The following is a 17,914-nucleotide window of genomic DNA, read 5'->3' as shown; positions in this document are numbered from 1 at the left end:
TTTTTTGCTTTGGACCTTGACTTTAACCGCTCAGTCTCAAGTTTTCACTTGACACCTACACGCCACAAGCACATGGTTAGGGACAACTTGGTTTAGCCGCTTAGACCAGGATTTTATTCCTTTAGGCCCTTCTATCCACTGATGCTCAAAGCCTTGGGATCCTTTTTATTTGCCCTTGCCTTTTGGTTTTAAGGGTTATTGGCTTTTTGCTCTTGCTTCTTGGTTTTAAGAGCTTTTGGCTTTTTCTGCTTGCTTTTTCTTTTTTCTTTCTATTTTTTTTTCGCCTATATTTTTTTTTCTGCAAGCTTTGTTCTTTGCTGCTTTTTCTTGCTTCAAGAATAATTTTTATGATTTTTCAGATTATCAAATAACATGTCTCCTAGTCATCATTTTTTCAAGAGCCAACATATTTAACATTCTTAAACAACAACTTCAAAAGACATATGCACTATTTAGGCATACATTCAGAAAACAAGAAGCATTGTCACCACATCAATATAATTAAACTAAGTTCAAAGATAAATTTGAAACTCATGTACTTCTTGTTCTTTTGAATTAAAACATTTTTCATTTAAGAGAGGTGATGGATTCATAGGACATTCATAACTTTAAGACATAGTTACTAACTACTAATGATCATGTAATGAAGACACAAACACATATAAGCACATAACATAGAAAACGAAAAACAGAAGAAATAAGAACAAGGAATGAATCCACCTTAGTGATGGTGGCATTTCCTTCTTGAGGAACCAATGATGTCCTTGAGCTCTTCTATGTCTCTTCCTTGTCTTTGTTGCTCCTCCTTCATTGCTTTTAGATCTTCTCTGATTTCATGAAGGATGATGGAGTGCTCTTGATGTTCCACCCCTAGTTGCTTCCAATAATTGTGTGGAAGAAAATGTATCCCCTGAGGTATCTCAGGGATCTCTTGATTTGCAGTCAAATGTTCTACCACTGAGCTATAGATCCTTGATGGAAGCTTTTGTCTTCCCTTTCCTCTTTGAGGTTTCTCTGGCCTTAGGTGCCATTAATGGTAATAGAAAAACAAAAAGCTTATGCTTTTACCACACCAAACTTAGAATGTTGCTCGCCCTCGAGCAAAAGAAGAAAGAATAGAAGAAGAAGAAGAAGATATGGAGGAGATGGATGGGAGTGTGTATTCAGCCATATGGGTGGGATTGGGTGAGAGAGAGAGATGTTGATGAATTTTGAAGGTAGTGGGTGTATGGATGTGAGTGGTAAATGGAAAACAGAAGGGATGATCATGAATGGAAAGAGAGATGAATTAGGTGGGGATCCTGTGGAGTTCACAGATCCTAAGATGATCCTGTGGTGTCCTACAGATCTTGAGGTGATCCTGTGGTGTCCACAGATCCGGAGGTGTCAAGGATTTACATCCCTGCACCCACTAGGCATGTAAAATGCCTTTGCACACAACTCTGGACGTTCAGCGACAGGTTGGTGCCCATTTTGGGCGTTCAACACCCATTTGTTGCCATTTCTGGTGTTCAGCGCCCAGAAGCTGCCCATTTTGGGCGTTCAGCGCCAGAACCATGCTCTGTTCTGGCGCTGAACGCCAGACAGATGCTCCTCCAGGGTGTGATTTTTCTTCTGCTGTTTTTGATTCCGTTTTCAATTTTTATATTTATTTTGTGACTCCACATGATCATGAACCTACAAAGACATATAACTAAGGAAAATATAGTTAGATAAATAAAAATTGGGTTGCCTCCCAACAAGCGCTTCTTTAATGTCAATAGCTTGACAGTGGGCTCTCATGGAGCCTCACAGATGTGCAGAGCTTTGTTGAGACTCTCCAACACCAAACTTAGAGTTTGGATATGGGAGTTCAACACCAAACTTAGAGTTTGGTTGTGGCCTCCCAACACTAAACTTAGAGTTTGACTGTGGGGGCTCTGGTTGACTCTGCTTTGAGAGAAGCTTTTTCTGCTTCCTCTCCATGGTTGCAGAGGGAGATCCTTGAGTTTTAAACACAAGGGAGTCCTTATTCCATTGAAGGACTAGTTCACCTCTGTCAACATCAATCACAGCTCTTGCTGTGGCCAGGAAAGGTCTTCCTAGGATGATGGATTCATCCTCTTCCTTTCCAGTATCTAGGACTATGAAATCAGCAGGGATGTAAAGGCCTTCAACCTTTACTAACACGTCCTCTACTTGTCCATATGCCTGTTTTCTTGAATTGTCTGCCATCTCTAATGAGATTTTAGCAGCTTGCACCCCATAGATTCCCAGTTTCTCTATTACAGAGAGGGGCATGAGGTTTATTCCTGAACCAAGGTCACATAGAGCGTTAAAGATCATGGTGCCTATGGTACAGGGTATTATGAACTTTCCTGGATCCTATCTCTTCTGAGGCAATGTCAGTTGATCCAGATCACTTAGTTCATTGATGAACAAGGGAGGTTCAACTTCCCAAGTATCAATGCCAAATAATTTGGCATTCAGCTTCATGATTGCACCAAGAAACTTGGCAGTTTGCTCTTCAGTAACATCCTTATTCTCTTCAGAAGAGGAATACTCATCAGAGCTCATGAAGGGCATAAGGAGGTTCAATGGAATCTCTATGGTCTCTAGATGAGCCTCAGAGTCCTTTTGTTCCTCAGAGGGAAGCTCCTTATTGATCACTGGACGTCCCAGGAGGTCTTCCTCCTTGGGATTCACGTCCTCCACTCCCCTTGTAGGTTCGGCCATGGTGCTTATGTCAATGGCCTTGCACTCTCCTTTTGGGTTCTCTTCTGTATTGCTTGGGAGAGTACTGGGAGGGATTTCAGTGATCCTTTTACTCAGCTGGCCCACTTGTGCTTCCAAATTTCTAATGGAAGACCTTGTTTCATTCATGAAGCTCACAGTGGCCTTGGATAGATCAGAGACTAGATTTGCTAAATTAGAAGTATTTTGTTCAGAGTTCTCTGTCTGTGGCTGAGTGGATGATGGAAAAGGTTTATTATTGTTAAACCTATTTCTTCCACCATTATTAAAGCCTTGTTGAGGCTTTTGATCCTTCCATGAGAAATTTGGATGATTTCTCCATGATGAGTTATAGGTGTTTCCATAAGGTTCACCCATGTAATTCACCTCTGCTATTGCAGGGTTTTCAGGATCATAAACTTCTTCTGCATAAGAAGCCTCTTGAGTACTGTTGGATGTAGCTTGCATTCCATTCAGACTCTGAGAAATCATATTGACTTGCTGAGTCAATATTTTATTCTGAGCCAATATGGCATTCAGAGTATCAACTTCAAGAACTCCCTTCTTCATAGGCGTCCCATTAGTCACAGGATTCCTTTCAGAAGTGTACATGAACTGGTTGTTAGCAACCATGTCAATGAGTTCTTGAGCTTCTGCAGGCGTTTTCTTTAGGTGAATGGATCCACCTGCAGAAGTGTCCAGTGACATCTTTGATAGCTCAGATAAACCATCATAGAATATATCCAGGATGGTCCATTCTGAAAGCATGTCAGAAGGACACTTTTTGGTCAGTCCTTTGTATCTCTCCCAAGCTTCATAGAGGGATTCACCTTCTTTCTGTCTGAAGGTTTGAACATCCACTCTAAGCTTGCTCAGCTTTTGAGGAGGAAAGAACTTGGCTAAGAAAGCCTTGACCAGCTTATCCCAAGAGTTCAGGCTATCTTTAGGTTGAGAGTCCAACCATATTCTAGCTCTGTCTCTTACAGCAAAAGGGAAAAGCATGAGCCTGTAGACTTCAAGATCTACTCCATTAGTCTTAACAGTATCACATATCTGCAAGAATTCAGCTAAGAACTGAAAAGGATCTTCAGATGGAAGTCCATGAAACTTGCAGTTCTGCTGCATCAGAGAAACTAATTGAGGTTTCAGCTCAAAGTTGTTTGCTCCAATGGCAGGAATGGAGATGCTTCTTCCATGTAAATTGGAATTAGGTGCAGTAAAGTCACCAAGCATCTTCCTTACATTATTATTATTTTCGGCTGCCATCTCCTCTTCCTGTTCGAAAATTTCTGAAAGGTTATCTCTGGATTGTTGTATTTTAGCTTCTCTTAGTTTCCTTTTCAGAGTCCTTTCAGGTTCTGGATCTGCTTTCACAAGAATGTTCTTATCCTTGCTCCTGCTCATATGACAAAGAAGAGGGCACAGAAAAATAATAATAATAATAGAGATCCTTTATACCACAGTATAGGGATCCCTGTGTGAGTAGAAGAAGAGAGGGAGACAAAGAATGTAGTGTAATGGAAGAAACACAACTGTGAGGAGAGTTGAGATGTGAGATGAGATGTTAGTAGATGAATAAATAAATAGAATAAGATGGGAGAGGGAGAATTTTCGAAAATAATTTTTGAAAAAGGGTTAGTGATTTTCGAAAATAGTTTTTGAAAAAGGTTAGTAATTTTCGAAAAATTTTGAAATCAAAAATAAAAATAATTAGTTAATTAAAAAGAAATTTTGAAAAAGAGGGAAGATATTTTCGAAAATTAGAGAGAGAGAGTTAGTTAGGTAGTTTTGAAAAAGTTAAGAAACAAACAAAAAGTTAGTTAATTAGTTGAAACAAATTTTGAAAAGATAAGAAGTTAGGAGGTTAGAAAAGATATTTTGAAACCAACTTTTTGAAAAAAGGTAAGATAAGAAGATATTTTAGAAATTAGTTTTGAAAAAGATTTGATTTTTAAAATCTCAATTAATGACTTGATTCATAAGAAATCACAAGATATGATTCTAGAACTTAAAGTTTGAATCTTTCTTAACAAGCAAGTAACAAACTTCAAATTTTTGAATCAAAACATTAATTGATTATGTTATTTTCGAAAATTTGATATAAAAATAAGAAAAAGATTTTTGAAAAATATTTTTGGAATTTTCGAAAATAACTAAGAAATTTGAAAAAGATTTGATTTTTGAAAAAGATTTTGAAAAAGATAAGATTTTCAAATTGAAAACTTGATTTGACTCATAAGAAACAACTTGATTTTAAAAATTTTTGAAAAAGTCAACTCAAATTTTCAAATTTGATGAGAGAAAAAGGGAAAGATATTTTTTTGATTTTTTTTTTGAATTTTTATGATGAGAGAGAAAAACAAGTAAAATAATGCAATGCATGAAATTTTTAGATCAAAACAATGAATGTATGCAAGAATGCTATGAATGTCAAGATGAACACCAAGAACACCGTGAATATCATGATGAACATCAAGAACATATTTTTGAAAAATTTTATATGCAAAGAAAACATGCAAGACACCAAACTTAGAAATCTTTCATGTTTAGACTCTAATAAACGAAAGATGCACATGTAAAACAAGAAAAGACACAAAACAAGAAAACATCAAGATCAAACAAGAAGACTGACCAAGAACAACTTGAAGATCATGAAGAACACTATGAATGCATGAATTTTCGAAAAATGTAAGATGAATATGCAAGTGACACCAAACTTATGATATGACTCAAGACTCAAACAAGAAACACAAAAATATTTTTGATTTTTATGATTTTCTAAATTTTTTTGTTTTTTTTTTTCGAAAATTATTTGAAAATTTTGAAAGATTTTTGAAAATTTTTTGAAAATAAAACAAAAATAAAATTACCTAATCTGAGCAACAGGATGAACCGTTAGTTGTCCAAACTCAAACAATCCCCGGCAACGGCGCCAAAAACTTGGTACGCGGAATCGTGATTACACTTTAATTATGTAAAATTCATTGCTCTTTCTTTCCCTGGAAATGGCGCCAAAAACATGATGCCAAGACCATGGTTCACAACTCCGTGTAACTAACCAGCAAGTGCACTGGGTCGTCCAAGTAATACTTTACGTGAGTAAGGGTCGAATCCCACAGAGATTGTTGGTATGAAGCAAGTTATGGTCACCTTGCAAATCTCAGTCAGGCAGATATAAATTGATAATGGTGTTTTCGAATAATAATTAATAGAATAGGGATAGAAATACTTATGTAAATCATTGGTAGGAATTTCAGATAAGCGAATGGAGATGCTTTCATTCCTCTGAACCTCTGCTTTCCTGCTATCTTCATCTAATCAGTCTTACTCCTTTCCGTGGCTGGCTTTATGCAAGGGCATCACCGTTGTCAGTGGCTACATCCCCTCCTCTCAGTGAAAAATATGCTCACATGCTCTGTCACAGCACGGCTAATCATCTGTCGGTTCCCGATCATGCTGGAATAGGATTCACCCTCCTTTTGCGTCTGTCACTAACGCCCATCACTCGCGAGTTTGAAGCTCATCACAGTCATTCAATCATTGAATCCTACTCGGAATACCACAGACAAGGTTTAGACCTTCCGGATTCTCTTGAATGCCGCCATCATTCTAGCTTACGCCACGAAGATTCTGGTTAAGAGATCTAAGAGATACTCATTCAGTCGAAGGTAGAACGGAAGTGGTTGTCAGGCACGCGTTCATTGGGAATGATGATGATTGTCACGTTCATCACATTCAGATTGAAGTACGAATGAATATCTTAGAAGCGAAACAAGATGAATTGAATAGAAAACAGTAGTACTTTGCATTAATCTTTGAGGAACAGCAGAGCTCCACACCTTAATCTATGGAGTGTAGAAACTCTACCGTGAAAATACATAAGTGAAAGGTCCAGGCATGGCCGAGATGGCCAGCCCCCTAAAACGTGATCAATAGTCTCCTGAACAATGAATTAAAACTGAGACCAAAGATGGTCAAAAAGACCTCTAATACAATAGTAAAAGGTCCTATTTATAATAAACTAGCTACTAGGGTTTACATGAGTAAGTAATTGATGCATAAATCCACTTCCGGGGCCCACTTGGTGTGTGCTTGGGCTGAGCTTGAGTGTTGCACGTGTAGAGGTCCTTCCTGGAGTTGAACGCCAGTTTTTGTGCCAGTTTGGGCGTTCAACTCTGGTTTTGGCTCCTTTTCTGGCACTGGACGCCGGATTTGGGCAGAAAGCTGGTGTTGAACGCCAGTTTGTGTCATCTAAACTTGGCCAAAGTCTGGACTATTATATATTTCTGGAAAGCCCTGGATGTCTACTTTCCAACGCTATTGGAAGCGCGCCATTTCGAGTTCTGTAGCTCCAGAAAATCCACTTTGAGTGCAGGGAGGTCAGAATCCAACAGCATTAGCAGTCCTTCTTCAACCTCTGAATCTGATTTTTGCTCAAGTCCCTCAATTTCAGCCAGAAAATACCTGAAATCACAGAAAAACACACAAACTCATAGTAAAGTCCAGAAATGTGAATTTAACATAAAAACTAATGAAAACATCCCTAAAAGTAACTAGATCCTACTAAAAACATACTAAAAACAATGTCAAAAAGCGTATAAATTATCCGCTCATCAATTACCTTGATTCCACAAGTCCTAGCCAACTCCCAAGGGAAAGACTAGCATTAGTGGTATCCAAATCAATTAGCAAATTCTAATTATCAATCAACAAAGGAATTAGATAACTCAAGCATTACTAATTACTCTACCTAGGCTAAGAGGAACAAAATCTACACTAAAATCCAACCAAGCATTTCATCAAACACTTAGAAGGCATAAAAGGAAAGTAAAGTAAATTGACAACAAGAATAGAATCTAACAACAATTATTGTAAGAAATTAATAACAACAATCAAAATGAACACAATTATCATGAATTACCTCAAATTGAATTGAAAGAAAATAGAATGAACAAAAGTAGATCTACAACAAAGCATAGAAACAAAGTAGAAGAAATTCTACAAACAATAGAAGAATGGTGAGTGTAACAACAAGGAATTGAAAGGTAGAAGTAGATGGAAGCATGAATTAAAACCTAGATATAAGATTATTGAACTAAACCTAATCCTAATTCTAATCCTAGAGAGAAGTGAGAGCTTCTCTCTCTAAAACTAACTAAAACAAATCCTAATGTGTGTAATGGTGTGCATGATGCCTTCCCCTTCAATCCTTGGTCCATTTAGCCTTTTCCCGCCAAAAACTCAGCTCCAAATGGGGCCAGAAACCCTCCAAAATTTCCAGGCACGAATTCTTCTTTAAAAGTCACGTGCGGCCTTCGGTGCATACGTGTATGGTGCGCGTACGCGTCCCTGAAGCATTTCACAATCTGCGCGTAGGCGCACAGTGCGCGCGCGCGCCTATGAGCTTTTTCAAATCTTTGGCTTTTCATGATTTCTCCACTTTGTATGCTTTCCTTTCACTCCTTTGATCCTTTCCTGACCCTTTTTCAATCTGAAATCACTAGCGAACACGTCAAGGCATCTAGTAGAATCAAAGGAAGATTAAAACTATCAATTTAAAGGTCAAAAAATCATATTTTCACATTTAAGCACAAGTAAGGAGACAATCACAAAACTATGCTAATTCATTGAATAAATGTGAGGAAAGGTTATCAAAATGCTATAAATTCAACACAAGATAAACCCTGAAAACGGGGTTTATCAAGGCAACCCATCAATATTAGTTATTTCTGCTTTTCCTTTAAGTTATTTTTCATATTTGTTTCTTTAAGTTGTGATCATGTGCAGTAGTTAGAACAGAAATAGAGACAGTTAGAAACAAAAACACAACACCCTAGAGCAGGTACCTTGCTGGCGTTGAACGCCAGACAAGGAGGCATGAATACGCCCAAGAAAAGTAGCCAAACTGGCGTTGAACACCAAGGGTGGAACCCCTAGTGGGCATTCAACGCCCAAAAAAACCATCATTGCTGGTGTCGAGCACCAGCCAGGGAACCCCTAGTGGGCGTTCAACACCCAAGGGGAGGTAGTAACCTGGCGTTGAACGCTAGAATGGAGATCCCTAGAGGGCATCCAACGCCCTAAATAGAGCATGCAGCTGGCATTAAGGAGCATAAGCTGGGCATTCAACGCCCACAAGGGGACAGGGAATTCGAATTCCCTAGCCTTTCTGGTCCAGTGGGTCCCATTGAATCTCCACCTACCCCACCTTCTTCTCTCTCTTACTTTCACTCTTCCCCGCACACTCTTTCCCATAAACTCTCAACCAATCACATCCATCTATGTTCCCAAAATCATCATAACTCCCACCAAGCCCCACCCACTTTAAATTTAAAATTTTCCACCCAATTCCCCCCTCACATTCGAACCCTATCCCATCTCACCCTTATAAATACCCTGCTTCCAACCCTCTCAACACGCAATTCATACACATAAGCCCCCACTTGGCCGAGCCCCTCTCTCCCTCTTTCTCCACCCATTATCTTCTTCTTCTACTCTTTTTTTTCTTTTTTTTTGCTCGAGGACGAGCAAAGCTTTTAAGTTTTGTGCGAAAAAGCCTTGCTTTTTGCTTTCCATTCACACTTGTGGCACCCAAAGTCAGAGAATCCTCTAGAAATAGGAAACATACAAGAAAATAAGCTTTCTTCCACGCTTTAAAAGCGTACCGAAAAGTGAAAAAAGCGTGCCGATAGCTTTTCGGCATGCTTTTTGAGCTATAGGCACGCTTTTGTAAGGGCTACATCCGCTAGCTTGCCGGTTGCTCTATCTTTACGCTTTTGTGGATCTATCGGCACGCTTTCATCTCTTGTCATGCTTAAAAAGCGTGGCCATAGGTCTTAACCTATAGGTACACTTTTTAAGCATATCGAAAAGTGCACATATCGCCACGCTTTAAAAACGTCCCAGAATGTATGCTTTGGGTACTCTTTAAAAGCGTGCCGATAGAGGAAGATATGGCTATACTTTTTAAACGTGCTGATAGGGTAAACATATGGCTATGCTCTAAAAGTGTGGCTATTTTTAAGTACGAAAAGATACGGCTACACTTAGAAAATGTGCAGTAGATGCAGATATGGGTACGCTTTTAAAGCGTGCCGGTTGCCAAGTTATGGCCACGCTTATTAAGCGTGCTTGTTGAGCCCAAAATTAAGATATGGCCACCCTTTTTAAGCGTGCCCATAAGTTTGGTCAAATTTTTTTTCATTAATCTTCCTAATATTTCGTTGAAAATTCATATATAATTTTAAAATCATAGACCAAAATAAAATTATATATATTGAACTAATCCAACAAATATAAACTTTCCCATAAAAAAAGATATACAGATATATAAAGTTGTCACCACAAAAGTAGTCTTTGATGACAAAGTACCAAAAGGTAAAGTCATAACAAGTAAATAAGAATTGCAATTCCAACAAGTGTCACATGTCTACTTCTTTTATATACTTAGTTACAAAATATCAAATTTCATGAGTAGTGTGATCATCCATTATGAGCTCTATTGTTTTTATCACTACCCTGCAGAATTTTAAATAATCTTGTGTTAGTATATGTTATAAAAGGGACTTCAATTAAGTCCAACAAATCCAATTCCAAATCCAAATTGATTAAACATGAAAATGGCAAGGCAACTTTAATTAGGTCCTGCAATATTGTATATTCAGCCATTAGAACAAAAAACACATATCAAACACAAAAGAAATAGTCCCGTATACAAGGTCACAAAAGGAGCTGTTCACACACAAATTTTAAATTATTGGAGCAGAGGAACAAACATTTACATGAGTAAACAATTTTCAGAACTTTGGTTACATTTTGTTTTTTATTATTATTAAGCAGATTTGGTGTGCGAGTCAAAATTAACTAAGCTAGAAATGGAAGAGGCAAGGAATAACACGCAATTCGGAAGGGAAGAGATGGTGTAAAGTTGACTCGTAGGTAACAAGTAATTAAAAACTAAAAAGAATGCTACAATTCACAGGTGCATCATCATCATGCAATGCCGGACAACCCGACACCAAACCCTCATCAATATTCAGAGGAGTTATCATCATCCATTTCATGTCTCACTATATATGATTCTCTATCTTCACCGACACCTTCCCAAATATAATCATATCTTATCATATCCTTAAAAAACATATATCTCAATTTCCATTTTACAGAGGATAGATTAAACCTTAAACTTACTTTACTGCTATTGGTTTAGTTGAATGGTAAGCAACCCATCTATAATTAAAATTCATATTTTTTCCCTGATTAATGTTACACTACCTCAGGATAGTAGTAATTAAATTTAAATGACAAGAAAGAAAGGGGAGAAACTAAGGAAGAGAAAATGACAAAGGAGAATATATGGTCAAAACTCAAACAAAAAAAGGGCCGTGTCAAAACTCAAAATGACAAAGGAGAATATAGGGTTTAAATTGCCAAATCTCTTTCTTTCACACACCCTTTATCTTAATTCTCAATTCTCAATTCCACATTTCCCTATTCTTTCTATTCTTTTATTTTCTTTATTATTTTACTTTTTAAAAAGTGGAACACGAACAATTTCTAGTGATCAGTTCATCCATGCATAGCTAAAGATAAAATATAGTAATTAGGGAGTAATTAGCTATTTGGTAAACCTTCCTTAGTTACTTTTGACCATGTCAATGAGAAGATAAATTCAACAACCAATAATACGAGGTTAGAACATAAATCAACAGTCCATATTCAGCCAGCAACATAAATTCAACATGAAAAACGAAGTTCTATAATCTAAATCAAGGGAATGACAATAATACGAGGTTAGGACAGTTACTTACATCATCGGTTGGTGGAATGTGAGTTGCTTCGGAGGAGTGCGGAGTATTTTTTGGTCTACTACTTGAGGCTTCCAAAGGAGAATTTTGGGCTGCTTGCACTAAGGCTGCTACCTCTTCGTTACTCATTCCAGGATTGAGTTGGTGCAACATCACCTTTAATAGACCACAAATACCGTCCATCTTCTTTTCTAATGATGAGACCTTATCATTGTATTCAACCTTCACTTGGCGAATCTCCTCATCCTTTCTAAGAGAGCCTCTTGTAATGGAAGTCCCATAACAACAAAGTCGACCTGGTTGGTCCTTTCCTAGCACTGCTACAAATGCATCCTCATGATTTTCCCCTGCCTCTATGCGGCTTTGAAGTTTATTCTACCAAAAGTAACAAAAAAAAATTAAAGTCACATTAACTTAATATAAACACAAATCTGTCTAGCATTTATATTGTACAAATCTAAATACAAATACAAAATAACTCACAATTGTTGTTTGTGTTTTAGCATAAACTTCTTTTCCATTTTTACTTGTGCGAGTTGCTGTGAAAACTTCAGCCCTTGATGACTCTTCATTGTTCTCTTTAGAGTCACGTTAGAGTATGAAGAGAAAATTTTATATGAAGACAATATAACATGGATATAAAGGAGAAATCACAAAAAAATAAGTTATGTTACCAGCTGCTTGCGCACTATTGCAAAATTTGTGGATCCCATTCGGTGAGGACATGTTTGCTTTGACCTATTTTCAGTATTCTTAATAGACATAGCCTAAATATAAACATGAAAAAGAGGTTTTATTCTTAACGGACACATTTTCTTTCTCTTTGAAAATCACATCACCTTTTTTTGAAATAGCAAGTCTAATCACAAAAAAAAAATCAAGGATAGCTAGAAGAAATAGAAGACATAACATTACCTTGATAGTGGGAAGACTCCAATATCGAATTAGCTTGCGAAGCTGAAATTCAGGAATCTCTAATGGTCGGTTCTTTATCATTTCTTTCTTTGTGTTGTACTTTAAGAAATGTGCTTTTTTAATTTCACCCTTGTATTTTTTCCATGCACGACAAAATCCCCACATGACCCACGGCTTTGAACTTATTGGAAGAATGAACTTTTGCTATGCAACACATACATTAGAATGCCAAAGGTTAGCACACACAACATAACAAATAAATAAATAAATAAACTTTCCATAAAGGCATATTTACATACATTGGCGTACTCCCACATGCCCTCCTTGATATTATCTGGCACACCATGCCAACTAGTGTATAGCAAAGTCACAAAACAGGGATTTCTAACTGTTGAACCCAAAAATTGGCCTAGGTTAGCTACGACCTCTTTGGTTGGACGAATAGGCTGCCCTTATAAAAACTCCTCCTCCCGTCGATCGTTAAAATCAGTTGCATGAAGTTTTTTGCATAAGGTCTTGCCACGAGTTTTCTTTTTAGTGCCTAAGTCCAATTAGAATAACAGAATTTTAACTCTGCCTAATTGAAAAGTAATATAAGCTATAATTAGGCAATAAGGGAGATAAGAAAAAGTACCTTCATTACTAGCTTGTCCTCCACTACCCTCAATATTTGCAGCATTTTGCTCATCTTGCTCATCTTCCTCATCTTAAGAGACATGTCAATACTCATTCCTTTTTTGTTTGATTCTATGCTCAGCCCACTTGTATCTTCTCCCTCCTCATCAGAACTTGCATCATCTTGATCCATTGTATCATCTTCAACAGTTTTTTTATTCCCAGTTTTTGAGTTCTTTTCAGCTTGAAACATTGTCTCATTCCCACTTTGGGGGTTCTTTTTAGTAGCCTTTGAATTATTCCCATTACCCTCACATTCTTGAAACAGTGAGTTTGGTTGGACCTTCTTTTTCTTCTTTGGATCCCCAATTTACTCTTCAAATGTATCTTCCACTATTATGATGGGTTGTTTTCTTGTCGGATCTTTTGGGCCTTGAGCTTGAAACCTAGCTTTCTTATTGTCAGCCATGATCTTCTCTCTCTTAATATTATGTTGTTGTAGCAATTCAGCACTTGACTTAGCTTCCATAACCTCAAAAGAATTATTTTTTTTGAACTTTTCTGTTTCATGTTCTTTTGACCTAAGGTAATTACTCTTTTTCTTTTACTGATCTCCCCTTTCTCCATCTTGCACACATAAGAAATAAGAAGAAAAAATGTAATTCTATTAATTAAATAAATATAATCAGCACAAGCATGTAACTAAATAAGTAAAATAACCAACAAAAGAAATTCATTTAGAATACTACCAAAAAAATGCAAAGATAAACACATGTCAAGAAGAATCAGAATCAACATCCTCCATGAACTTATCATATTCACTTTCCTCGTCTTCCTCACAATGTTGCTTGGCAAACATGTTTGGAGCCATATCTAGGATGGTAGCTCGTAGATTATTCCTCACTAGATCAACTTCGCCATTATCATTTGGAAGACTTGGAATCATTTCAGGTTCACATGGCTCCCTTGCATATATTGTGGAGGAATCAGACTCAAGGTCGTCACTTATTCTAAATAAATCTCTCGGAATTCTTTTCATAACATAGTATTTGTCACTCACATATGGGTCTTGCACATAAAAGCATTGGTTTACTTGAGATGCTAACACAAATGGTTCTTCTTGGTAGCATTTTTTACTGAAATACACATATGAGAGACCAAAGTGGTCTTTTGCAACTGTATACCACTCACACTTAAATAGGACTACTTTAAATTGGCCATAATAATCTAACTCAAACATATTAACTATTCTACCATAGTAGGTTACTTTTGCTTCAATTGGGTTCTTATCTTTCACATTAGCAAAACTAGGAGTCAATGCTTCTAATGTGACACCACTATTCTGGGTTTTACGTCTCACATCACGGTGCCTTGTATGGAACCTATACCCATTGATAACAAAACCTGAAAATCTTTTTGCAACTTTATTTGGACCTCTAGCCAACCCTTTTGCCCAACCAGGCACATCTTTTTTCATGGCACGAACTTTAAACCATTCTGAGAATTGTTGACTATGGTCTTTGGCTTTCTCCCACTTCGTTCTGCATGGATTGTTATCATTAACTTGACTCTCATGCTCTCTGAAGATATCAAATATTCTTATTTGTTAGTAAGGTACGATGTTGTAATTGCAAACTAACAGATGATAATAAAGCAATCAAAATATCTCATGTAAACTTCAATCTTATCACAGTTGTTCAGGATGTATGCATGGCCTTGTGCTTCTAATTTTTCATCTAAGATGAACATATTTCCCATTTTTCCACCCAAGGGACATCCTTTGTTTGGAAACAAACTGGGAGTTTGCATCTCATCTGAAACACACTCATCATTGTTTCGAGGGACTCTATTCAATCTTGTCTGAACATCCTCATGCTAATATCTTGAGCAAAAGTTTATACACTTATTAGCCAAATATCCTTCAGCAATGGACCCTTCTGGATGACTTCTGTTACGAACATACGATTTTAGTGTGCACATATACCGTTCAACAGGGTACATCCAATGATATTGAACTGGACCACCTAACCTTACTTTATTTGCAACATGAATAGGCAAGTGCACCATTATGTCAAAAAAGCTTGAGGAAATATCCTCTCAAGTTGGCATAATGTCTCAGCAATCTCTGCTTCTAAGTTTGCCACCTCAGCTAGGCTAATTACCTTCTGACATACCCGGCAGAAAAATGAGCATAATCGAATAGAGCGATGGCAACATGGTTAGGAAGTATGCTCTTGATTGGTACTTGCAACAAGTAATGTAACATGAAATGAGCATCATGGGTCTTGTAACCGGAAATCTTCTTTTCTGTTTGTTGCACACATCAAGAGATGTTGGAAGCACTTCCGTTTGGTAATTTTGCCCCTTTCATCACACCACAAAAGATTGTTTTCTCTGCTAGAGTCATTGAAAAGCATGCCTCTGCTAACTTAATTTTTTTTTCATCCTTCGTATCTTTCGGCTGAAGGTTTTTCCTGATACCCATGTCTTTAAGGTCAAGACGAGCATCTGTATGACCTTTTGTCTTTCTGGGAATATCCAATAGAGTTCTTATTATGCTATTAGCTATGTTCTTCTCTATGTGCATGACAATACAGTTATGTCTAAACATGTTGTTCTTCCAATATGGTAATTCGAAAAATATTGACCACTTTTTCCAATTTGATACCCCATTCTTTGATCTCTTTTGCTTCTTTTCGAAAGAGTTATCTATCTCTTGCAATATGTCAAATACAGTTGTTCCCTCTAACAACTGGGGTGGAGACCTAAGTTCAGTTTTTACATTGAAAGATCTTTTGTTATGCCTCCACGAGTGATTCATGGGTAAAAATGTTTGATGATCCATATAAATAGTCTTGTGACTATGTTTCAAATAGATAGAAGAAGTCTCATCATTACAACACGGACAAGCCAGTTTTCCCTTTGTACTCCAGCCAGATAACATAGCATACGCAGGGAAGTTATTAATTGTCCATAAAAGACATGCTCTCTTGTTGAATGTTTTATTTTTTGAAGAGTCATATGTTTCTACACCTAACTCCCACAGTTCTTTTAATTCGTTAATAAGCGGTTGAAGAAAGACATCAATGTCATTTCCCGGTGATTGTGGTCCAGGAATGAGTAAAGAGAGCATAATATCAGGCTTCATGCTCATCCAAGGGGGTAGATTGTACACCATAAGAACAATAGGCCATGTACTATGTGTATGATGCGACTCAAGAGACTATGTTGGTATAGAATTTCTCAATAAAATCCCATTGCAAGTATAGCTCTTCCCAACAACAATCCTCGAGTATCAAATTTAGAAGGAATTTGGTTGTCACAAGTTCAACCCCAATAAAAGTAACCGAAATATTCAAACCCTGGGTCGTCTCACAAAGAATGGAAAAACATGTGCTTCAACATTGGTTAGAAATCCGGGGTTGCAAGTCATGAGCAAGAAATTAAAATAGGAATCTTAACAAGCAAGTAATCTTTGAATGCAAGAAACTAATGCAAATAATTAAAACAAAATGTGAATAATTCCAAACTCATCAAATAACATCCAATGTAATTCTATCCTAACTAAACAAGTAACTATAACTAAGACAAAGCAATCAAGATTTTTGGGTTTTCAAATAAGAATGATAAAAGTAACTCTTGGCTAGGCATGGGAATTGAGGTCACTATCCTTGTTTAATAACCATATCTTGACAATTATGAGGAACTAAACTCATTAAGTCTACTTCTATACTTGAAGTATGTTAAATGGTTTGGTCAACATCAACCCATAAGGTCCAACCTCACTACTAATTAACCTAGTAGTAGGCTAGTGTCAATAGCTATCAAATTGACCACTAAGGGTTCCCAAATCATCAAATCCATTAGACCCAATGACTCAAGCTTACCCAATTTCCTTAGCCTAGGCCAATAGTAAAGAGAACTACTCCATAATCAAAGGAAACATTTCATCAAACACATGGTAAGCATTAATAAAAGAACTAATTAAATTGTAATTAAGTTGAAACTAACAAGTACCCACTAAAATTTATCAATATACAATCACTCAAACAACACAAGTAATCATGAAAATCCTCAATGCAACAATAACAAACCAAGATCTACAAGATTCATGGAATGGGTATAAAATGACAAACAACAAGGAAACATAAAACTAACACAAGATCTAAGCAAAATGATACAAGAGAATTCAAATTAAACAATTAAAACTAGTAATTAACAAGATCCAATTCAGAATTCAACAAGGGAAGATCAAATAAAAGCTAGATCTAGAGAGGAACAAAGGTTTCTCTCTCTAAAAGAACAAAGAACCAAAAACTAGCTAAAATTATGTCTAAGTGTCAAATGATTGATCCCCCCTTTCCCCCTAGCATCCTTGGGTCTTTTCCATGAAAAAACAGCATGAAATCGGGCCTGATGAGCCTCAGAAATCGCCAGGTACGATTTCCTTTAATGAGGTCACGTGAGCTTTCCGCGCGTGCGCGCTATGCGTGCGTGCGCGCCGATTGCTTTTGTGATCCACGCGTGCGCGCCATATGCGCGTGCGCGATGGTGGGAATTCTCTTATCCACGCGGATGCGTCCATCATTGCGCGCCGCTTCCAGCTTTTCTCATGCACGCGTGCGCGTGCAGTGCGCGTGCGCGTGCGTGCCGGTGCTGAAGTTCTGATGCACGGAAACTTGTCTCTCAACAAATTTCCTTCGGCAAGTATACCGAATTGTCGTCAAGTAAAAACTCACAATAGAGTGAGGTCGAATCCCACAGGGATTGATTGGTTAAGCAATTTTAATCTGAGGAATGTTCTAGTTGAGCTAAGCAGAAATTGAGTTAATTTTTGCAGAAACGTAAATGGCGAAAAAGTAAAT

At 37.3% G+C, this 17,914-nt stretch overlaps 1 protein-coding gene and 1 non-coding gene across 2 annotated transcripts; one reads left to right on the top strand and one right to left on the bottom strand.

Annotated features, from left to right (window-relative positions):
- The first annotated feature begins 3,474 nt into the window (after window positions 1–3,474).
- LOC112760212 (small nucleolar RNA R71) lies at window positions 3,475–3,582 on the top strand. Its single transcript, XR_003180663.1, has one exon. It is a non-coding gene; the product is annotated as a small nucleolar RNA R71 (small nucleolar RNA).
- Window positions 3,583–13,824: 10,242 nt separating this feature from the next.
- On the bottom strand, window positions 13,825–16,197 carry LOC112757158 (uncharacterized). The gene is made up of 3 exons (XM_025805764.1): window positions 15,531–16,197; window positions 15,212–15,356; window positions 13,825–14,629 (listed from the first exon to the last, which is right to left on the bottom strand). Exons 1-3 carry the CDS (start codon window positions 16,195–16,197, stop codon window positions 13,825–13,827), a joined length of 1,617 nt encoding a protein of 538 aa, XP_025661549.1.
- Window positions 16,198–17,914: the final 1,717 nt, after the last annotated feature.

The sequence above is a fragment of the Arachis hypogaea genome, chromosome 16 (genome assembly GCF_003086295.3).
Source record: "Arachis hypogaea cultivar Tifrunner chromosome 16, arahy.Tifrunner.gnm2.J5K5, whole genome shotgun sequence".
Lineage (NCBI taxonomy): Eukaryota > Viridiplantae > Streptophyta > Magnoliopsida > Fabales > Fabaceae > Arachis > Arachis hypogaea.
The sequence above is the reverse complement of the archived record's forward strand: the minus strand, read 5'-3'. Positions and strand labels throughout refer to the sequence as shown.

What these genes read in the sequence shown, in the direction of transcription:
- LOC112757158 (XM_025805764.1), bottom strand. Translation starts at nt 16,197, where the DNA reads ATGAAGCCTGATATTATGCTCTCTTTACTCATTCCTGGACCACAATCA. An exon ending in TCTTGACCTTAAAGACATGG is followed by an intron (nt 15,357 to 15,530) that starts GTATCAGGAAAA and finishes TGCAACAAACAG; the next exon opens with AAAAGAAGATTTCCGGTTAC. An exon ending in TCTGCCGGGTATGTCAGAAG is followed by an intron (nt 14,630 to 15,211) that starts GTAATTAGCCTA and finishes TGATATCTTCAG; the next exon opens with AGAGCATGAGAGTCAAGTTA.